The sequence below is a fragment of the Salvia splendens genome, unplaced genomic scaffold (genome assembly GCF_004379255.2).
Source record: "Salvia splendens isolate huo1 unplaced genomic scaffold, SspV2 ctg840, whole genome shotgun sequence".
Classification (NCBI taxonomy): domain Eukaryota; kingdom Viridiplantae; phylum Streptophyta; class Magnoliopsida; order Lamiales; family Lamiaceae; genus Salvia; species Salvia splendens.
Genome location: NW_024599521.1, coordinates 6270 through 30363, shown reverse-complemented (window position 1 = coordinate 30363; position 24094 = coordinate 6270). Strand labels below are relative to the sequence as shown.

At 36.7% G+C, this 24094-nt stretch overlaps 2 protein-coding genes across 2 annotated transcripts; one reads left to right on the top strand and one right to left on the bottom strand.

The window, feature by feature from the left end:
- The first annotated feature begins 138 nt into the window (after positions 1-138).
- Positions 139-1751, top strand: LOC121791535 (glycosyltransferase-like KOBITO 1). Its single transcript, XM_042189462.1, has 4 exons — positions 139-159; positions 520-566; positions 799-886; positions 981-1751. The coding sequence occupies exons 1-4, from the start codon at positions 139-141 to the stop codon at positions 1257-1259; spliced, it is 435 nt and encodes a 144-aa protein (XP_042045396.1). The 3' UTR covers positions 1260-1751.
- A 296-nt stretch (positions 1752-2047) lies between these two features.
- On the bottom strand, positions 2048-5910 carry LOC121791534 (bifunctional endo-1,4-beta-xylanase XylA-like). The gene is made up of 3 exons (XM_042189461.1): positions 5733-5910; positions 3133-4390; positions 2048-2376 (listed from the first exon to the last, which is right to left on the bottom strand). Exons 1-2 carry the CDS (start codon positions 5827-5829, stop codon positions 3384-3386), a joined length of 1104 nt encoding a protein of 367 aa, XP_042045395.1. The 5' UTR covers positions 5830-5910; the 3' UTR covers positions 2048-2376; positions 3133-3383.
- Positions 5911-24094: the final 18184 nt, after the last annotated feature.

Sequence of the window (24094 nt, the reverse complement as noted above, 5' to 3'; positions counted from 1 at the left end):
GTTCTAATGGTTGACAGTGAGATCAATTGGAAGAGGCTGCTGTCTTACATTATACATATTCCAAGTTCTCTGACTTGACTTCCAGACGGGATCGGTGTGGATGTAAACCTACAAAGGATGATGTGAAGCGATGTTTTTATGCTGGATTTTGATAGATCTGTGAGTTTTCCTTACAACTACATGCACCCATATCTACTCTAGTCCTAGGATACAACATTTGGATAATTTGTTGCTACTATTTTTGTGGACTCAACCATAATAAATCCTTACAACCATTGCGGTAAAGTGATTTCATGAAGAATCGCACAGATCCCTGCAACCATTATTTAAATAGAAGTTTCTTTCAAAATATATAATAATGTTTTGGTCTGGTATAAAACCCAGATGCTATGGATTTCAACTCAATTATGGTCTTCCAAATAATTGACTCCCTAGATTTAATATTGACTAAACACTGCCCGTTCTTACATTTCGTTGTCTAGTTTAATATATTGACTAAACACTGCCCATTCTTCACAGGCTTTTATAATTGCTTCAACAGCAACTGAGGAGGAGATGCTAAACTGGTAATGAATATTCTTAAAATTTACCTATCTTTTTCCTATCATTTCGTAGTATTTTACTCGAAGTAAACTGGTTTGTTGGATTCATTTTGGATTCAGTTCAACAGCATCACTTCTGAGCTCTACATACCACCAACAGCTTTTGTAGTTTTGTGGAAAAATAAAAGTTGTGATAGAATGCCAACTGCTTGTATTTCTCTCTTGAAACACCCGCTAAATCTTACTTCTGCAACAGGTACCGCGAGCATGTTGTGTGGACTGATAGGGCTCTAAATTTGAAATTGTTGAGAAAAGGAATCTTAACGCGCATCTATGCTCCCATGGTAAACCTTTTAACACGGTGCAGAGGTCTCCTAAGTCCTCGACAAAACAATCTAATTAGCATTCTAACTTGGCTTTTGTTTGCTCATATTTCAGACAATCATCCAAGGGTTAAGAGAGTCTGGCATCTTCGGGTCCATCATTGCTTCTGCTCAAGGATCGCTATCAAAGGAAAATTTCTTATCATCCATTGAGAGCAGTAATTCCTCCAGGGCTTCCGCATCCAGATTGCTCGGTTCAAGAAAGATAGGCAGGGATAGAGTCTCTCAGTCAGCAGCTAGAAAAGCCCTACACAGAGACATCTCTTCCGATGAATCTGCCATCCCACCATTATCTCCCCCATTAATGGATGAAGACGCCCAGATTGAAGCGTGATTTCTCCTGCACGATTGCTGCTCTTTTTCTTTCTGTAAGATGGTGTAGATTGCCCTCGTTGGTGTGAGGCGTACAAGTAGGGAAAGATTTGAGCAAGCATTTCAATAGCAGAGGTTGTGTTTGGATCTGTGGCTATTCCCGATCATTACCCAAGCGGAGGTTGTATATTATATCATAGACACGGGGGAGAGACAAGGCGAGGTGGGAAAAGGACTCTCATTAACTTCATTCTTCAGATGTCGACTGATGTATAGAAATGAAGTGAATCCATCACCAGATTTCCTTCTCCATTTTTGTTGCATAGTGTAGTGCAATTGCAGATTTGCATTTTACATGAATCATTATTTTAGGAGGTCCTTTGATCTGCCTTATTCTATACCAGCTTCTTTCTTGTGATGTTACTTGCTGCTATTGCTCATATGTACAAGCACAAATTTCACAGCTACAATATATTCTCTCCATCCCATAAAAATATGTGTACTTTTATTTTCATCTAGCCCATAAAAATATAAACATTTCCATTTATAGAAAGTTGTCATCAACTCATTACTCATATACATCAATTTATTTATATCACCACTATGATCCACTATTACAACTCATTAAATGCTAATAATAATGTGATCACACTATCCGCTATCACTACTTTAATTCCTCTTCTTCTTATCTCTTTTATTTTATTAATTGTGCATTAATTCCAGTGCTATTTCAAGTGTATATATTTTTATGGGACAGAAGGATATAAATTAAGACAATCTAATAAAATCAAAATAACAACACTGTACAACTAAGCCAGACAGAAAGTCACTCTTAACTGATTTGAATTTCATATCACTCCAACAAACTTAAATCAACAAAAAACTGTGTTTCTTTCTTTATCCCTTCTATAAGATGATTCTTACAATTCTTCCCAGTATGCAAACTAGCACTTGTTTCTTAAGGACCCTAGACGGCGTTTAAGACCTTCGTCCTCAACCAAATCACCGAATCACAAATCATATGCCAGCCTACCATAAGCATCAAAATCTCTGGAAGTCCATATATACGGACCTCAAAAGGATCGGCATGCATCTAAAGATATCACTGCCCGCAGGTTGTTGATTCACCAGCTAATTCCCTGTTACAGAAAGTCAGATACAAGGTCGTCATAATCTACATCCTACAACATTAATATGAAAATATCACATGTCTGGCATCTAATCTATTGCAAATCGCCATATCATTGCTCAAAGCAATAAATGCAAAACTCAACGGATATTGAATGCAGAGAGAGCATAGGAAATGAGTCGCGTATTGGAGGTGAAAGTACTGACAAAAAAGAGCGAAAAGAGCTGTAGGTAGGCCAAACCTTCACTCAAGAGTTAAGGGTCTCTCTCATCATAAATCAACTTACCAAGTATTGTAGATCCAGATCCAGATCTAAGAAAATAAATGTTATTTTTCAGATATATGCTAAAGCATGACTTATGAGGAATAAAGAAGTTCTGACGATCAAGCATCAATAAAGCTACAGCTATTATAAGCGCATTCAAATGCCTTTGTTCGGCTATATTGCTTCTCCTAGCTCCTGATCAAGATTATGCATGCCTTTCACTCAAGGTTGTAGGAACTGAGGTAAAAAGGAGCACAAGAATATCTGTCCAAGAATTCCGTGCAGCCAAGTGAAGGTTGGGGACACAGATCCCTCCTTCATGTTCTTCTCTCAAAGAATATACTCTCAGATGAAAATGAAAATAGTTCACATTCAACAACATCCATCAGTCTCAGGGTTGGAGATGGAGGGAATACATCAGATTGCTACAGAGCATGTAACAGCGCATAGATACCAAAATAAACTCCGAAGAAAAAATTAGAAGAATAAATTCAATCTTACCTTCTCAGTGGGATTGGCTATTAACACAAGCTACATCCTTAGACAGGTTTACATAGAATCTGTGGAACCTTAAGAAACGTTTGCATCCTCCAAAACCTCAAAAAAACAACCAACGATTGCTCAGTAAAATAGCTATAAGTATTTTCCTGGTAAAATATATGATAGGTGATCTACACTATTGGCAAAAAGTAGTGCTGAAAAAGTAAATTCCCCAAAGCAGTTACACTTTTTAAGAACTTTACAACATAATGTTAACCAAGTTCCTGAAAATCTCCATATCCATAGGAGTCGCCAAGATATTTGGAACTCTTATATTTTGACATGTGTTGTACAGAACTTTCTCTTTTTCGGCCACCACCCCCAGAGGACCATCGACCACGCCTGAAATTTGGATCCCAATGCTTGGTCTCATTATCATGATAATCAGAATCGCGCACACCCCAAGACACATTCCTGTTGCCCCTCCATCCTATCTCCTTTGAGCCTATAGAATTGTTATTTTCAAATGATGTCACTCCTGTAGAATAGTTATTTGCTGGACCCTGACTCCAAGAATTTCTCTCTCTTTGTCCTTTTCCCCATCCGTCTTCTCTTACATCCACAGTTTTCTCATTACAATTCCAAGGCTTGCCACATCCATGATCAGCAAAGGAAGATGACCTAGTATTGTCAAGCCCCTGGGGCCAATTCCAAGACTCATTTCTACTCCCCCAAGCATTATAATTTGAAGAACCAACAAGTTTTCGGCAACTTTGCTCCCATGGATTGTCATTTGTCAGATTTAATGAATCCGCCCACCTGCCCCAACCATTCCCTTCTTTTACATTTCCAGTACCTATCACCTGATCTCTTTCCCATTGGCTATCACTAGTGTATTGGTTATTATCATGCTGTGTTTGAGTGCACTCAGCTTCTTCATTAATAGTATCCAGCTGCTCTATCTTCTCTGCTTCATCTGGATTAAAAACTTGACGATCTAGATCTTCCATCAACTCACGATCTATATCAGGGTTCCAATCAATCTCACTTATGTACATGTCCGGGTCTGGCAAAGGGTTATCGCAGATAAGGCCATTGATCTTGGCCCAAAATCGCTGTTTTGCATTCTCCAATGCTTCTTTACCAGCAGAACCATCCCAATTCAGCACACTTGGATAACTGTATATATACTTTTTGGATGCCAACACCTTATTCCAAGGAACTTTACAAGAATGGCAATAGTCAATTTCCCATGATGGCACCCTATTGTGAGCAAGTCCTTCAAAAAGTACAATCAAGACATCAGAATATTTTCAAAAAGATGTTAACGGAAAAGTTGACAACCACAAGATTAAGATGCTACTATAATCAATATCGATTTCCGTTGCTTTAAAAGTCTTCAATTCGAAATGACAACTCCAACCATAGAACAAGACTTGGCACTTTGGGAAGAACTAGATTGAAGTTAACTACTGAAAAATATGGAAGGGTAAAATGGTTTAGCACTGGCAGTCTAGTGCTCAGATATGCTTATGTGATGAAATTTAAAGATGGGATATATTTTGTACAAGCAGCAAGCAATAGAGAATCAAGTCTGTGATGATCATGTATTTTTGCTGAATTTAAGTAAATGCAAAGATCTTAACTGTCCAGATATTCAGGTTATATTGGCTTATGAACAATGTAAATAGCATAATAGGTTTATTTAGTATCTATTACTCCATATAACTATATAAGCACACACATCATGCCAAGCGACTCTTAGAGTTCAGCGATTTAAAATCAATTCCAAATTGACCATTTGACTTCTGGTATCATGCGAAGCAACAAGAAGCCACATTTTTTGAAAACTAATAACTGATTAAACAAACATCTATCCACATGGATATTTGATATCTGATTCTTCAAAATATGATCATTTTGAAAAACAAAAGATATCTGCTTTTTTCAAAAGGGCATGCTAGAATGCGACTCCCCTCTCCTGTCACTGAAAACATGAGGCATTGGTAATGCATGCAGTGCTCTTGTGACAACACTTAAATTTACTTTCAGTGCCATCTTCATGCATTCCCTTTTACATTTTTCACTTCAATACAACACAAAGATCCACCCATTAACAACTCAGTAAAACTCCAGTAGAAAACAATGAAAATAACAATTGGGTGTACAGATTGTAATAGTCAGATGAAACAACTAACCATCAAACAAACACCTGACACTAATTTCTTCGGTAAACCCTTTTAATTCCACTCTTAACCTTGGCAGCTGAAGGAAACACGCACTGCTTAACCTTGACAAAACCTCCCCAACCAAAACCGGATTTCTCTTTCAACATCAATTATTGTTAGCATATCCACAGATAAGAAACATGAAAATAAAATAGCAGGAAACGAAAAATGCACACTGTAATTACGGGGAAAATAGAATAATTGGGATAACGAAACAACTAGCAATCTGATTATTCGCCTAAATCCAAAAGCCTTGACAATTGTGGAAATATTTGATCAAAACCCCGGCACACAATTGCAATTGCTTTTTTCAAATCCCAATTGAGGAATCATAATTAAATAAGCATAGAAACTATGATGATTTAGATGAAAAAGAAGTAGCTGAATACGAACCAGAAGAATATGATATTGGGGAAGTTGGAGGCGGATCTTCGTAGTCGTAGTGCCTGGGCTTCCTTCTGGGCATATATCTCCGATTCCAATTTCCCATTGATAGACTTGACAAAGAGGAACTCGCAGGAAAATGAAAAATCAATCTAAATATATAGCTTCCCGTACATTGTATTGCAAATTATCATATAGAAAATTTAAATTTATTGAGTTAAATAATGCTACCTCCTCTCCCAAAAAAAAAACAGTCTCTTCTTTTTAATAATTAAAAAAAAAGAAAAAGAAGATAAAGTAGTAAGTAAAGTATAATAAAATCTTTCCATTTTTGGAATAATAATGGTAGTATTAATTTTGTATGAACACTCGAAAATAGCAAAATGGAATGCTATTTGCGGATGGATGGAGTGCACAAAATTTTATTGTGACTTCATTTAATACACGACATCATATGTTTAAATATGATTTGATCAATTGCTAAATATCACAAATTAGAACTAAATCTTAGTCCTTGGATTAGAAGATTTAGTGGTTGAAATAATGTCATATGTATTATATTTTACATTAAAAAAATTATTAAATAAACTTAAAGGGTATTAATGTCAATATATAAAATTCTTATATATGATAGTTAAAATTAACCACTTTCTCTCTCCTCAAAATTATCTTAAAATTTTAAATTTACGTATGTTTCTCGATTTAAATTATTTTTTCATAAAAAATATATCTAATTAAAGGTAATTTCATTAGGATTCTAACGAGATCTTAATTGCATATGTTTCGAAGATAATCGGATAATGATATTTCATAATTTTAATTTCAGTTTTTGTATATGTTGATAAACAAAATTATATCAATAAATGCATCAAACAATCTCAATATAATGCATGTACAATATCAATAAAGCTTTGTTGATATTTTCTGGTACTTGTGTTGAGATTCTCATGTCACTGTATTGATATTTGTAATACACTATGTTGATATAAAAAAACTGTGAAAATTATTATGTTATAATAGATTTATTATTTTACCTTTTTATTGATATTTTATCTACTATTTATTGAAATACGTGAGCTTTAATCTCATCAACTCATTTTAAGATCCAATGGTGTAGGATTGGTCTTAGTTGTGGATAGAATACTAGGGGAGCACTACACTACCTATACACTTATACTTCTAACATCCTATTGATATAAACCGTTAGATATATAGATGTGGGGTTGTGATTTCATCAACTGAGATTGCATTTTTATCATTTTCGTTGCATTAAAGGGTAAATTAGTCAGTTCATGTATTTAACCCACTCTCCTAATTTGATGCGCGATATTTGAGGGATCATTCAATTACACAATCCGTCAGCTTATTCAACTCCTTTCCAACCTTTCCACTCTCTTTCCAATTCATTCAACTTCTCATTCCGTTGTGTTCACCTCCAAAAACACATTCTTAATTTAAAACCCTAGCCCAATCCCGCCGCTCACCACAGTTCCAGCGACAACAAAGTCCAGCACTTTCATCAACATAATTAAACCGCTTTCATCAATCGACTACAAATTCGATAATATCTAAAAGACGAGAAATTTCGAACACCACAGCCCGACGTTGAAGAATCTTCACGAATTGGTAATTTCCTGCTTGTCCCAGATCTTGTTTCGTGAAGTAATGTTTGCTGATTCAATTGCTTAATCTGTTTAATTTCTTTTTTATGTGTATTTAGATGTTCTTCGTTATGTTGATTTGGTGTGGTTTTTTGCTTAGCGTTGTATTCGTTTAGCTTATTGCGACTGGTTTGTTGCTTAATTCTTTTTTTGTTTGCTTAATTTCGTGATAAATATGTTTTTTTGGATGATATTTGTGTGTTGAAATGTTTTGTTTAAGCAATTCGAAATGTTGTTTTTTTTCTGTAAAAAAAAATTGCTTACTTTGTCACTATGCATAAATGTGATTAATTCTTTTTTTTTTGCTTAATTTCGTGTTAAATGTGCTTAGTTTGTGTGATATTTGTGTGTTGTAAAATTTGCTTATGATATGCGAAATCTTACGTTTGTTTTTTTACAAAATATTGCTTATTTGCTCTAAACTGTGGTTATTTTGGATACGATAATTAGTTTTTTCTCCCTCTGTCCAGTGTTTAGTTTGTTGAAAATGTTGCTTATTCTGTTTGATAACATGTTTAATTTCTTGTTAAATGTGCTTATTTTTGTTTGATATTTTGTTTATTGAAAATTTTTGATTGTGCAATTCGAAACGTCGCTTTTTTTTATACAAAAGATTGCTTACTTTGTGTTTACCTATGCTTAATTTGGCTACAAAAAGTTTTGCTTAAGCTATTCGAAATGTTGCTTACTTATTGAGATACTTTGCTTACTTCAAAAAATTGCTTACTATCTTGGTATGAATCGAGTTTTTTGTACACCTTTAGTTCACAAGCGACGGAAAGGAAAGAATCCAGCTGCTGGCGACGCTGAACAGGTTCAGCATATTGAGAAGGAAATAAAGTCACTCCATTTTAGGAGTTCTCCTGAACATTTTAGTCGTTTGATTGCTAAACTTAATTAGTAGCAGAGGAATGCAGTCCGAGAGATGGGATTCAGACCACTGCTCCATTTCTCATTAATCGACCTACCGGGCAACCTAGCCTATTGGATTGTATTAAATCTGCATATCGCGTCAAGCAGCATCAAGCTAGCTGGAAACCAGCCATTGCATATTGATGCGGAAGACGTCCATGTGACGCTTGGATTTCCAAAAGGTTCTATGCCAATTAGACGAAAGGAAAGGCTTGAGGGTCATCCGTATGCCGATGGGATTGCAGATCGTATTGGCAAAGATAGAGCTCAACTTCTAGACATTGATGTTGAGAATGAGATGTTTGCATACGCGGAGGGAGGGATCAACATCAAAAAATGTTTCTTGATCTCAATGGAAACTGCTTTGATTGAAACACCCTGAAGCCAAAGATTATGAGCTTCGTAGATGACGTGTCTAACGTAAGCCAATATAATTGGTGTGCGTATACTATTTCTACGATGTTTTATTACTCGCAAGAATTGGGAAATCAGGAAGGCACACACTTTAGTGGTATTTCTTTCCAATAACAGGCTGAATTCAACTCATTCGAAGCTGCCGAATATTGCATTGATACTACATATATATTGCATTGTACAATATTGCATTCCTTTTGAGCATTTGCTTAATTTGTTTGAGAAATATAGCGGTGAATCCACATACATTGCAGTGTAGAATATAACATTGTTTACCGGAAAGGTTGTATTCAGTCCAGAAGTTGCAGAGATGAAATATAACGATGCACAACACATATTACAGAGAAATTAATTGCAAACATAAGTATCACGTCAAATTTGAATAGAGTACAAATTCGAAAACAAAGTGATGCGAATTAAATAAAAATCTAAAATCAATCTAAACTTGAGATTCCATTGACGAATTGAAGCATAATAAAAAACTCACAAACTGGCGAATTGTCTAATTCCATTGACACATTTCTTTGGGGTAAAATCAAGATTTACAATTTGTATTTCAACAATATATAAAACGGAGTACAAGGGTTATGCGTATATGCGTGAAAACTTCACAAATAATATGTGTAAATGAGTTTTTTGTAGAAGAAGATAATGAAAGATTGTAAAAACTGTAAGTCGATTATGGAAGACATGATCAATCTTCTTCAACCGTAGAAAATAATGAAATCTGTAGAAAGTACTATTAATTCAATTGCAAAAAAAGTAAATATTGTAACTTACCATGTGGGAATGACAGTAGTTAAGGGAATTAGTGTAACTGATAAAAATATGCATTTCGTGCTTACCCTTTGTGCAAATAAATATGAATATTAAATCAAATTGCTATGATGTTGCACAATCATGTGCGTCCGTAACTGAAATCGGATGACCTATATTGGTGGGAAGTTGTAAACTTAAAAAGTGATATTTTTGATGTACATCCCTTGAATACTATATGCATTTTAACATTGACCCTAATTTAGTATTATGATAAAAGAATATAGGAGAAGTATAATTTAGGATTCTTTGTTAATATAACCAATTATAAAAAATGGTAATAATTGATTTCGACATATATTATTAGCATGGAATCTTCTAGGAATTAAAATTTTCAAATTAGATACTCCCTCTAACTCAAGGTAGATGCCATACTTGGGTGGTGGCATCAATCATGAGATTTTAGAATATGTTGTTTTGTGTGTTAAATGGAGAAAATATATATACATTTTTATATATTAATATGAGAGAGAATTTTTTTCAAAAAAGAAAATGTTACTATCTCCGTCCCACAATAAGTGTCACATTTTGCCATTTCGATCCGTCCCACAATAAGGGTCACATTTCACTTTTACCATAAATGGTAAGTAGACCCCACATTCCACCAACCAATTCTACTCACATTTTATTATAAAACTAATACATATAAGTGGGACCCACAATCCACTAACTTATTCAACTCACTTTTCTTTACATTTCTTAAAACTCGTGCCCACACTAAATATGACACTTAATGTGGGACGAAGGTAGTACATTTTTTGCAGGGCAAAACTAAAAAAGAAAGTGTGACATCTACCGATGGACGAATGAAGTATTTAGCTAAATTATAAAAAAAATAATTAATTTATTATTTGCTAGTGCAATATCATTGATTTGTTTTCCTAGAGTGCTAGATCTTTATACCCCCACGATTTATTGTATTAGAATAAATATAGATAGCTAAATTTCTTTTTCTAGAGTGCTAGAGCTTTGTACCCATTATTTACTGTAATATAGTATTATAGTAACTTCGAACAGACACTAAAAACTGCTCATTGATTCAGGGTTTTGTGTAGCCTTATGTATGTTACTACTAATTATAATTATTCTTACTTATTATTATTAATAATAATGAGTTATAGTTTTGATAATAATCATTAAGATATCGTGGACACGATTTAAACTAGTACCATTTTCAAATTATTGCTATCATAATATTGGATAGGTTTTTTCAAAATCACCTTATATGTTTTTAACATGAGAGCGACTATTTTTATTCTTAAAATAATTGTTAAACGCTTTCAGGGAGCTTATAAGTTTTGCTGCATCTTTATAAATTGTTTGTTTAAATTCAACCATCACTTTAGAAGGTCTTTGTCAATGAAATTAAGATAGAATTCAAAAAAATTAAATGATAATTGCACTTTAAATAAATATATATAATATGGAGTAATATAATATAATAATGTTTACGAAATAGTAGTTACTTGCGGAACATGTTACAGTGATTAATACACTTTTAAGTTTTAACCCTCTAACAATATCGTTATCGCCAAATTTATTTGCTTTAACTTATTTCTTCGGGCTTCATTGGTTGCGTTGCTCCTTCAAACTTCACATATATGCTTTGACTTTATAAGCTGCATTTTGGAATTAATATTTAATCACCATATAATTAACACAAAATTATCCACATTAAACAAAACAAAAAAAACGAATACTTACTTCCACATCTTGATTTAGCAGGAAGAGGAACTCCACAATACTTAGCTGTGCGGACAACTTTACGAGGACTAAATACCAACTCACTATTTGGTATAAAAAAGATTTTGCAAAATAATGGAACATTCACTTTTTTAATACTAGCGCAACATTTTGCATTGGGTCTAAAAATTCTTGGCACGGTTCTGTGCATATAAATCGAACAATATTTTAGGAAATCGAACATGTTGCTGAAATGTTGTTGGACGCCCCCGCTCGGCACCGGCCCCGCCACGGGAGGTGATGCTCGTGGCGGTGGTGATGCTCGTGGCGGCGGTGATGCCCGCGGCGGTGGTGATGCTCGTGGCGGCAGTGATGCTTGTGGTGCTTTAGGCCGAGACCACGGCGCTGCTGCACCTAACTGAGCACTCATAGCTATCATTGCGACGATCATTAGGGTCGTCGCTACCACAAAGTTGGATGTTGGATTAGTATTGGCCATATTTCTTTTCTCTTCTGTGATATTTGATTAGTTATGTTTTGGGGTTTTATATAGTTGGACTAGCTATACATATTTGTAATTTGGCAATAATCAATATGTTACATTTTGCTTGTTAGTTTTTCATATTATTAAAGTCAAGTAAAGAGAGTTTAATGATAATAGGAAAGTTGGTTTTATGAAAATAATTGGATAATTACTAGAGGACAAAATATTAAGGGTGAATTTTTTGTTTAATGGTTAGTTACGTGTCAAAACACATTTATAATTACGTGTAACTATTGGAGGGCCACAATGGACCAGAGCCATCTTGAATTAGTTAATAATTAAAATAAGATATATAGTTATTAGTACTTTGTTTTAGTAAAGTATATTTATATTTCTTGTATTATTGAATTTCAATTTACGGTTCATAGTTGATTTGTAATGGAGTACATTATAAATTTAGTATTGGCCATGTTGATGTTCTCGTCCGTTGTGAATTAATTTCGTTAGAAAATATTTTTCTATTATTTTATTATAAATGTTCTTAGCTCATTGATAAACACATATTTTCTTAACATGTTGGTATATACGAATTTTGCATAAATATTTTTCTATTATTTTATTATAAATGTTCTTAGCTCATTGATAAACACATATTTTCTTAACATGTTGGTATATACGAATTTTGCATGTTTTTATGTATGCACTCTGTCTCATAATAGATGAAATAATAGATGACATACTTTGATAATGACATGAGATTTTAGAGATGAAGATGAGTTCTTCTTTCTTTTATCACTTAGGAGCCATGTGAGATGAAAGTCTCATGTATGGTTTTGTTGTTTTGTGTGTTAAATACAGAAAGAAAATATTATATTTATATTAATGTGAAGGAGAACTTTTTCATAAAAAGGAAATGTGACATTTTTTGATGGACAAACTAAAAAGAAAAGTGTGACATTTCTTACGGGGCGGAGGGAATACTAGCTTTGGCTCGTTTCGACTATTTTTAATGCAAAATATGTACTTCAATTATACTCCCTCCTACCTATCATAAGTGATCATTTTTTCATTTTGGGTTGTCCCACTATAAGTGATTAATTTCCTCTTTTGGCAAAAAGCAACACCTTTATCTCTACTAATTTTTTCTCTCTCATACTTTATTCTCTCCACTTAACTCAATAAATATCAATTTTCTTAAATCCTTTGTCCAAAAGAAATTCTTCACTTATAGTGGGACGAAGGGAGTAATATTTGTACAATTTGGTATGTTATCGTGTTTTATAAAAAAATGTGCAAAATAGACTTAAAAATGACAGAAAAATGTAAAAAATGTTGGTCAAAGGATTTGGTCCAAGTCAACGATCCGTTGACGCATACTCAGCGACCGCCAAGCGCGCTAGAGGTCGATGAAGGTCCAGCGGTCTGTTGCAGAAATCAAGCCTGAACCAACCTCCCGACCAGCAACTGCCGAGATGAAGTTAGCAGTCCATCAATTTCAATGCTAATAGTTCAGGAGCAGATCAGGGACCCGTTGAGACAATGTCAGTGGCCTGCTAAGTTTGTGCGTCAGATGCATTCAACCCTAATTAGCTCCAAGACTTACCTTTCTGAACCAGAATCGTTGTCATAATGAGCAAAACGCAACAATGTATATAAATGGTGGTTTGGCCCGTTTGGAAACAAGTCAGGTTGGCTGACTAATAAAAGGAATAAGTTGTTGGGCGGTTAATTTGTTGAGCCCATTACTATATAACTCAATTTGTAAGTAAGGGAGAAATATAACAGATACATACTCTCATTCAATCTCTCTCTATTGTCGGCATTCTCAAGAAGAAGAAGAAGCAGAGCTCGAGTGGATCTTGAAGCTGATTCGGTTAGTCCCACTTAGTTCAATTGCGTTTTTGAGCTAGATTGATTGAGGATTGCATTGTAGTGTTTCTTGTAAAAGATCTCCGCCTTGTATTGTTCCTCCATTGAATAAATCGTAGCTTGAGTTTCTAGTGGACGTAGGATTCATCCGAACCACGTATATGCTTGTGTGCTTTACATTTCTTGCATCTTGGTTATTGTTGTTCCATCCGGTCGATTCACAAATTGGCACCGTTTTGTGGGAATTGATTTGGGGGAATCGATTGCGATGACTACGGCTAAGATCGACATGGAGAAGTGAAAGATGCTTGCTTTGATCGTTCTTTTTCATTCTCTTTATCTTTTTGTATCGTTGTGGATTGCTCAAGTTGGATTGTCAAACTGATCCGGCTGGCCAAGAGTACGCCTTCTACCTGAGAATACATGTGAGTGGATCCGTTGGAGATTCAGACTGATCAACTTGACTTAATCTTCCTTGAGTGAGAGGAATGGAAGAACTCAAAGGTGCTTTTCAAAACCTTAACCTACAATACTATTAACTAGTATATGGAAGTAAGGATCGATCCCACAGAGATGATGTGTTTTGCATTTGTTGTTGGACACGAAATGGGAATGGCTGCGGCCACGCTTTCCAGGGGGTGGGTTAAGTTAAATTACTTGACTTGAGAGATTAAACTTAGCTAAACTCATCAACTTGCTAGGGCTTAACTAAAACAACTTGATCAACTCAACTAAAACTTTCCATAAATGGACAAACATCATCAAATGGACGACTGTCAGTCTCCTGCAAAATGTACTGTAAAGTAAAACTTTTCTAACAACTTCATATTCGTCACAGAATCGACATGAAAAACAGAGTAAGAGCAAAAAGCAGATCTGAATAATTACGAACAAGGAAACACCAAAATAACTTGTAAACTTAAATATACTCTTAAGATCTAAACTACGACTACGTAAACAAGAATACTAACTCATAATCATGCAGAAATAGAAATGCATCTATCAGATCTAAACATCCTAAAGTAACTCATCCATAATTTCTTTCATAACTGAGGTGTAACTCGAAAACTCAGATCCAAACAATTCGAAACATAACAAAACATTTTAGCTAAGATCTGCATCGTAGGACTGAAATCAAAAGAAGAACAGAAATATCATGCATGGTGAGCAAACATTTCAACAAAGATCGAAATCAAAACACTAGATTTAATAAATCAGAAACATCAAAAAGTCGATAACATCAAAAGTAAACTGAAAATAAGCAAACGAAAACAGAAAACTGTTTCATAACTCCTTCTCGAAGCGGATAGCCGAACAAACGATTAAAAAGCAGAAAACCAACACCAAACACAACTAAACTAAACTAAAGCAGGAACCAAGTGTGTAATCTATGGAATTCTGGAGTGTTGAGTGTTGGGAGCCCCCAATTCCAGCTCTAGAAGAGAGCTGAAAACTACTAAGCGTCAAGGCTGTCTCATTCCTCCTTCTCAATCTCCATTTATAGGAAGGCGTGAGGTCTTGATTCTTAGGGCATTTGTTCTCTGGAAAGTATGCTTTACCCTTTGCCCTTGGGGATCTTTCTGGTGTGACGTATCAGTCTTCAAGTTAGGTGCTCCTGCTGCATGCCATTTGATTCAACTTGATCCGTTTGCGCAGCAATTTTAACTGGTTCTCCTGATCTAGTCGTCCGACCAGCTGATCAACTTGTTTTCTAAAAATGGCGGACTTTCATACACACCTGGCTCAAAATTGGACGTTAGTTCACAGAATTTGATATTGTTTTATGATAGAATACATGCATGAAACGAGCCTCATCAAACTGCTCACACTTAACCCATACTTTTCCTCAAGTATGAAAGAAAAGAAAAAGAAAAGAGGCAAGTTTCAAGGCATGGTTCTTATTTGAAACAAAATAAAACAAACGCACTATGTAAAAGACCTAGAAAGGAAAAACACACATAAGTAAACTAAACATATTGACAAGTAGAGAGAAAAGATAGAAAGGACAGAACTGGTTTATTTTGTTTGGCAATCACCCCACAAGCTTAAGGTCAATCCAATCGTCTACAGTCTCAGATTCCTTTCCCTCCCCTCTTCTACATAATCATGCTTGTCCGTTTGTCAAGATAGATTCTATCTTTCCAACTGTTGGATTCGCTCAGTCACTCAATCTTCACCAGAATTGTTAGGACCATTCACTCATTAATTTTTCCATGCCAATGATGCTTGAGTTCTGTTGACAGAAGCTAACTCCTTAAGGTCTTTATTTAGGTTTTAATGGGGCAAGGGTTGTAGTGTATAAAGGTGAGGGTCTTATGGGTTCTAAGTTCAGAATGTATGAAGAAGTGTGAAGGACATGTGAACTTAGGGACAAAACTAGAACAACCTCCCTATGTAGAATTTTTGAGACTTTCAACCTTGTAGACACCCTTGGCCATTTTGGCCTTATTTATCTATCTTTTTTCTTAGGGTCAGGTTACATAATTTCATGCCCTACTATTTTCTATTTTCTTTCTTTTTGTGGGTCAAGTTATAGATTCTTCCTGCCCATTTTCTAACTTTCTTTTTCTACCTTTCTCTCTTTTTTTTTCTAGGTCAGGTTACAATGTTTCCTGCCCATTTTCTTTCTATCTTTTATTTTATACTCCCCTGCTTCACAACCTATCTCCTATCCTGAATGGTGAGTTGCCCTAGCCTATCCCCTTGTTCACACGACATGAAGGCTTGGGGTTTCCAAAGAAGGGATTATCATATTTCAGGCTCAAAAGGTGTAACTAGAGGGTGCCTTTACAATGAGGCAGGTTCATCTGGTTCGAAAGAATTAGGACAAAATGGTTATTCTTATTGCCTTTAGTCCTCGCTAGCCTATGTCATTTCCCTCTAAGCATCAATGGCAGCCTCTCTATTTTTTTATTTAAGTAGAAAGTGTTCTACTCTGACTTCTAACTCACATTTTAGAGGGCTTCACAGAGGGATAAGATTAAAACTACTTCTATCTTTCTTACCTCCTCCAAGCAGATTTTGGTTTATTAAAGAGGGGAATCTCACAAATCAACATGTATCATTTCTTCAATCACACTTACTAAGGGAATATTGCTATTATTTTCTTAAACCAGTTATTATCTAAAAACACATAAAGCAAAACAACTAACAGGAGATTCCTATTAATCAACACATAACTTTGACACTAACTACAACACTGTTCCCCCTTCCCACTTCATTACAGTTTGTCCTAAAGTGACCTGATGAAGTTGAAAACAGGGTTGTTAGTGTCAAAAGTAGAGAAACAAACTTCTCACACTTAGACCAAGCAGTGGACTAAGTGTGAGAAGAACAGACAGAAGAACAAAACTACACAAAACATACTAACAAGGAAAACAACTAAACTTCTCACACTTAGACCTGACACTAGGCTAAGTGGGAGAATGATACATATTTAAAAGCAGGAGTGTGTGAGCATGTGAACAGAGGCCTAGGCAGAAAATATCACATGAAGAATATGTCACCATGTTCACACATAAACTTCTCACACTTAGACCAAATTGTGGGCTAAGTGGGAGAAGAACACAAAAATCATGAACCAGCATATATATACAGGCAGAAAGGAGCACACTCCAGGGACGCTTCCTAACTTACCAGAGATCAATCCAAAAGGAAATTGTCATGCCGTGCAGCTCCGTGGCGGGACCACATACCAGCCCCCACAGGCAGCGGATTTAGCCAGGGAAAGGAAAGAAAAAGAACAGGAGCCGACTGACTTCACGCCAGCCGCTGATCAATCCCAGCGGCCCGCTGCATCACCTCGTAGCGGCCCGCCGGAAACTCCCCAGCTAGCCGAGCCCGATTCAGACATTGATGCAGAACCATCGCCAGCGGCCGCTACACCACTTCGCAGCGGCCTGCTACCCGAGAGTCAGCTCCCAGATCCGCAGTTTCCCAGCACTGCCACCATCCCGTATCCCCAACGATTGAAGTGCAAGAAGCTAGATGCACAATTTACCATGTTCTTGGAAGCCATAAGCAAGGTCCACATCAACATACCATTAGTGGAAGCACTGCAACAAATGCCCAACTATGTCAAGTTCTTGAAAGATGTGGTGGCCAAGAAGAGAAAGTGGGGAAAATACGAGACAGTGGGCCTAACAGAGAACTGTAGTGCTATTATTCAGAAAGGATTAGCTACCAAGCACAAAGATCCAAGGATTTTTACTTTATATTGTGTTTTGGGAAATAATGTAGAAGGTAAGGCATTGTGTGATCTTGGAGCAAGTATTAATTTGATGCCTCTATCTTTCTACATGAAGCTCAACATTGACAACATCCGCCCCACTTCGATCACCTTGCAAATGGTAGACAGAAGCACAACAACACCAAGGGGGATTGTAGAAGATGTTTTGGTAAGAGTAGGAGAATTCATTTGTCCCGCTGACTTTGTCGTTTTGGACATGCATGAGACAAGAAGGTGCTTTTGATACTTGGAAGACCATTTCTAGCCACCGGGGGAGCCATGATAGACGTACAGAAGGGGGAGTTAACATTGCGATTGCATAATGAGAGTATCACCTTCAACATCTATGATGCTTTGAAATTCCATGGGAAGGAAGGAGCAGACGACTATCAAGAATGTAGCGTCATCCAAGTAGTCAAGGATTGTGTGGGGGTAGTGGAAATCACATATCACCAAACTCAGGACCCTTTAGAATATTGTCTCATAAATTCTTGTACTCCTACTTCTGATTCATCTACTTGTGATGTTAATGTCTGTGCTATGATTGCAGAACTCGAGGTTCTTCCCGAAAGAATCCCTCAAAAGGGGAACAAATTCTTGCCATTGGCACCCCAGAAGAAGAAGAAGAGATGAAGAAAGCATTAGGAAAACCACGAGGACCACCTAAGGTAGAATTGAAGCCACTCCCGGAACACCTCAGGTACGCATTTCTAGGGCCAAATAACACTTACCCTGTTGTCGTGTCCGCCGCCTTGAGTGAAAAAGAATGTGAAAAGTTGTTGTGTGTGCTAAACAAGTATAGGTCCGCTATAGGATGGTCTATTGGTGATTTGAAAGGGATTAGCCCAACCACATGCATGCATAGGATTTTACTTGAGGAAGGACATAAGCCTCATGTGTAAAACCAACGTAGACTTAATCTTATCATGTAAGATGTAGTGATGAAAGAAGTAATTAAGTTGCTAGATGCATGAATTATCTATGCCATATCGGATAGTGAATGGGTGAGTCCTACACAAGTAGTAGCAAAGAAAGGGGGAATGACTGTAGTGCCCCGGAAAGGATGGTGAGATGATTGCCACGAGAGTAGCCATGGGTTGGAGAGTTTGCATTGATTATAGGATGTTAAACGCAGCCACTACGAAAGATCACTTCCCTTTGCCTTTTATCGATCAAATGCTTGATAGATTAGGGAGATATGATTACTATTATTTCTTAGATGGTTTTTAATGTTATAATCAAATTGCAATTGCTCTCGAGGATCAACATCAGTCTGACTTTACTTGCCCTTATGGGATATATGCTTATAGGAAGATGTCTTTTGGCTTATGCAATGCTTATGCTACTTTTCAAAGATGCATGATGGCCATTTTTCATGATTTGATTGAGAATGTGATGGAGGTCTTTATGGATGACTTTTCTGTTTTTGGGAAGTCTTATGATCATTGTCTTGACAATTTGGCTAAGGTTTTGCAGAGATGTGTAGAAACTAACCTTGTTCTTAATTGGGATAAATGTCACTTCATGGTGAAAGAAGGTATAGTTCTAGGTCATAAAGTGTATTCTGCAGGGATAGAAGTTGATAGAGCCAAGATTGCAGCCATTGAGAGACTACCACCCCCATCCAACGAGAAGGCCGTGAGAAGTTTCTTGGGGCACGCAGGGTTCTATAGAAGATTCATCGAGGATTTCTTAAAAATCTCTAAGCCTCTTTGTAAATTACTTGAAAAAGATGTGAAATTTAATTTTACTTCTGACTGCTTGCAGACTTTTGAAGATTTGAAGAAGACTTTAGTGAGTGCTCTCATTCTCATCACTCCCGATTGGAGCTAACCATTTGAAACCATATGTGATGCAAGCAACATTGCCATTGGTACCGCTTTGAGGCAGAAGAGAGATAAAATTTTTAGAGTCATCTATTATGCTAGTAGAACTTTAGATTCTACACAATCTAATTATATGGCCACAGAAGTCTATTCTTTTGGTAAATTTAGAGCTTATCTTGTTGGGACTAAAATCATTGTTTACACTGATCATGCTGCCATTAGACACTTGTTTGCAAAGAAGGATGCAAAACCAAGACTCATCCGGTGGATCCTGTTACTCCAACAATTCGATGTTGAAATAAGAGGTAGAAAAGGACGTGAGAATGTAGTGGCAGATCACTTGTCTCGGTTGGAGAACCCGGTGGAAGGAGAATATTTGTCACGAGAAATCAATGAGGACTTCCCCGACGAGCAACTATTCTTCACACAAGCCATTTTTCCATGGTATGCCGACATTGTTAATTATTTAGCAGCTAAGGTACACCCTCCCGACATTATCTATGCCATATCGGATAGTGAATGGGTAAGTCCTACACAAGTAGTAGCAAAGAAAGGGGGAATGACTGTAGTGCCCCGGAAAGGATGGTGAGATGATTGCAACGAGAGTAGCCATGGGTTGGAGAGTTTGCATTGATTATAGGATGTTAAACGCAGCCACTAGGAAAGATCACTTCCCTTTGCCTTTTATCGATCAAATGCTTGATAGATTAGGGAGATATGATTACTATTATTTCTTAGATGGTTTTTCTGGTTATAATCAAATTGCAATTGCTCCCGAGGATCAACATCAGTCTGACTTTACTTGCCCTTATGGGATATATGCTTATAGGAAGATGTCTTTTGGCTTATGCAATGCTTCTGCTACTTTTCAAAGATGCATGATGGCCATTTTTCATGATTTGATTGAGAATGTGATGGAGGTCTTTATGGACGACTTCTGTTTTTGGGAAGTCTTATGATCATTGTCTTGACAATTTGGCTAAGGTTTTGCAGAGATGTGTAGAAACTAACCTTGTTCTTAATTGGGAGAAATGTCACTTCATGGTGAAAGAAGGTATAGTTCTAGGTCATAAAGTGTATTCTGCAGGGATAGAAGTTGATAGAGCCAAGATTGCAGCCATTGAGAGACTGCCACCCCTATCCAACGAGAAGGTCGTGAGAAGTTTCTTGGGGCACGCAGGGTTCTACAGAAGATTCATCGAGGATTTCTTAAAAATCTCTAAGCCTCTTTGTAAATTACTTGAAAAAGATGTGAAATTTAATTTTACTTCTGACTGCTTGCAGGCTTTTGAAGATTTGAAGAAGACTTTAGTGAGTGCTCTCATTCTCATCACCCCTGATTGGAGCCAATCATTTGAAACCATGTGTGATGCAAGCGACATTGCCGTTGGTACCGCTTTGAGGCAGAAGAGAGATAAAATTTTTAGAGTCATCTATTATGCTAGTAGAACTTTAGATTCTGCACAATCTAATTATACGGCCACAGAAAGGGAGATGCTTGCTATAGTCTATTCTTTTGATAAATTTAGAGCTTATCTTGTTGGGACTAAAACCATTGTTTACACTGATCATGCTGCTATTAGACACTTGTTTGCAAAGAATGATGCAAAACCTAGACTCATCCGGTGGATCCTGTTACTCCAACAATTCGATGTTGAAATAAGAGATAGAAAATGACGTGAGAATGTAGTGGCGGATCACTTGTCCCGGTTGGAGCACCCGGTGGAAGGAGAAGATTTGTCACGAGAAATCAATGAGGACTTCCCCGACGAGCATCTATTCTTCACACAAGCCACTTTTCCATGGTATGCCGACATTGTTAATTATTTAGCAGCTAAGAAATTTTATAGAGATGTTAGATCTTATTTTTGGGATGAGCCCTACTTGTTCAAGAGATATGCAGATACTATACTTAGGAGGTGTGTACCGCACGAAGATTGGGCAGCCATAGTTGAAAGATGTCACTCGTCGCCAACTGGAGGACACTTTTGTGTGCAAAGAACCGCCATCAAAATCCTACAAAGTGGGTTCTATTGGTCAACCATCTACCGTGACTCTGCCAGTTTTGTGCTCCAATGCAATGAATGCCAGCGCACGGGGGGAATATCAAAGAAGAAGAAGATGCCTATAAACACCATCATTGAGGTAGAATTATTTGATGTATGGGGGATAGATTTTATGGGACCGTTCCCAAAATCAGGAGAGTACCAATACATTTTACTTGCAGTTGAATATGTGTCTAGATGGGTGGAAGCAATTCCTACCAAAACTAATGATTTTAAAGTTGTAACTGCCTTTGTGAGGAAAAATATTTTTAGCAGGTTTGGTACACCCCGCGCTCTCATAAGTGATGAAGGATCTCACTTCAACAATAGGTGGCTAGACAACGTATTGGACAAGTATGGAGTCAGGCATAGAGTCACCTCGCCTTACCACCCCCAAGCCAATGTGCAGACCGAGCTTGCAAATAGGGAGATCAAGTCCGTTATACAGAAAACAATGAGCACTAATAGAAAGGATTGTGCACTCCATTTGGATGATGCGGTGTGGGCATATCGTACCGCATACAAATCTCCTATAGGTATGTCTCCTTATCAATTAGTTTTTGGAAAATCATGTCATTTGCCTTTTGAGTTGGAGTATAGGTCTTATTGGGCGAAAAAGAAGTTGAATCAAGATTTCCAAAAGGTCGGCGAAGAAAGGCATCTCTTTCTCAACGAGATGGAAGAGTTTCGAATGGAAGCCTACGATAGCTCGTTTACTTACAAAGAAAGGATGAAGGGCTATCATGATAGGATGATTAGTCCACGAGAGCTCACATTGGGGGATGTAGTTTTATTGCATAATTCGAGACACTCTCTTTTCCCCGGAAAGTTGAAATCCAAGTGGACCGGTCCTTACATGATCAAGAAAATCTATGATAGTGGGACGGTTGAGTTGCTAGCTCCGGATGGGACGTTGTTTCAAGCCAACGGCCACCGGGTGCAGAAATACTAGTTCGGACAAGGTGATGAAGATGAAGTAGCACTAGAAGAACCACCAAAGGAGTACAGAAGGGGTAAAGTCAAGCTAATGGCTATAAAAGAGCACTTGTTGGGAGGAAATCCAGCCATTTATTTCAATTTTTTTTAAAGTTTTTGAGTACCTTTTTGGTTCAATTTTCGTTTGTGTTGATGAAAATTTTTGCAGGTTTCTGGACTCTCTTCAAGGAACGCTGCAGTATCCACAGGCCCGCTGGCCACCTTCTGGAAAGGTTCTGACTCGTCGCAGCGACCGCCGGTGGACACCCAGCAACCGCTGCCCAAATGCAGTTTCCAGAGTGATTTTTCGAATTTTTCGAATATTCGCCCCGTCCAGCCCTTACGCAAAAAATTTTCAAGGTATGTTTTCTTTTTAGTAGTTTACTCACGTCCCTACTGACTCTACAAACTTATTTTACACTTTGTTGTAAATAAGTTTGGGGGGATGAAGTGGTGGACCGTGAGTTTATTTGTTTTAGGTTTTAGTTTAAGTTTTTGTTTTAAAAATCCCAAAGGTGAATCCATGCCATAAACATAGGATGAAGAACTTAGAAACGTGCATGTTTAGGGACACATTAGACCGAGTTGTCAATGATATAAAGTTCTTTTCATCTTTGATTAAGTATGGCTTGACGTTTTGATTTGATGGTTTGGTGAAAAGGTGCATAATTAGTGAATTGCTTGTTCGCCTTGAATCATGCTTATACCTTGTGAGATTTGATCCTAATTTTTTCTTGTGTGATTTATCTGCATTCATGTTTATGTTTCTAGAACTTGCTCCTAGTCTGCCTAAGTCTACATAGTGTTTAAGTTGATTTAGGAGGATGTTAGACCATCTTTTCTTAGCTACTTTTATACCTAAAATTTTTGACCCTCTCAAAAGTTCAAAATTTTTCCCTTTTGAGCCAATTTTTGAGCCTTTAAGCCTATTCTTTGGAAGCCAAATAAATGGGGACAATCCATTGGGTTAGGTTAGTTTTTATTATCTTTTGTAAAGGAATTGGAGAGATAAGGAGGAAAGTTATAAAAAGTAGTGTGCTTAAACATAGAAAAGTGCAAGTTGTGAAATAGAAAAATTTAAAATGTGTACTTGATCTAGAAAGGATGCTTATGAAAGAGAAAAAAGAAAAGAAAAAGAAAGAAAGGTTGTGAAAAGAAAAGAAAAATCAAAGGTTTGGAAAGTAAGTTCAAGGAGAAAAATAAAGTGTTAGAAGTGTCTTGCTTTTTTACAAAAGTGGAGTCAGTTAAACTCTACTTGGGATATTTTTATTTTGCGTCACTTTTTAGCCAAATATTCCTCACCTACCAAAGAGCCTACATTACAACAAAAAATAAAGACCTTTCGGACTTGTGATGTTTAATCACATCTAGTAGATGAGGGATTAGACTTTGAGCAAGCCTGTGGTAAACTTTGCATGATGCATGATTTGAGTGCTTATACACATTACCTTTATACAC

Bases quoted from the DNA above. Each gene is read 5' to 3' on its own strand.
- LOC121791534 (XM_042189461.1), bottom strand. From the start codon at position 5,829: ATGGGAAATTGGAATCGGAGATATATGCCCAGAAGGAAGCCCAGGCAC. The intron at 4,391-5,732 runs GTTCGTATTCAG...TACTTTTTGAAG, and splicing joins CCCAATATCATATTCTTCTG to GACTTGCTCACAATAGGGTG.
- LOC121791535 (XM_042189462.1), top strand. From the start codon at position 139: ATGCTGGATTTTGATAGATCT. The intron at 160-519 runs GTGAGTTTTCCT...CATTCTTCACAG, and splicing joins TGCTGGATTTTGATAGATCT to GCTTTTATAATTGCTTCAAC. The intron at 567-798 runs GTAATGAATATT...CTTCTGCAACAG, and splicing joins GAGGAGGAGATGCTAAACTG to GTACCGCGAGCATGTTGTGT.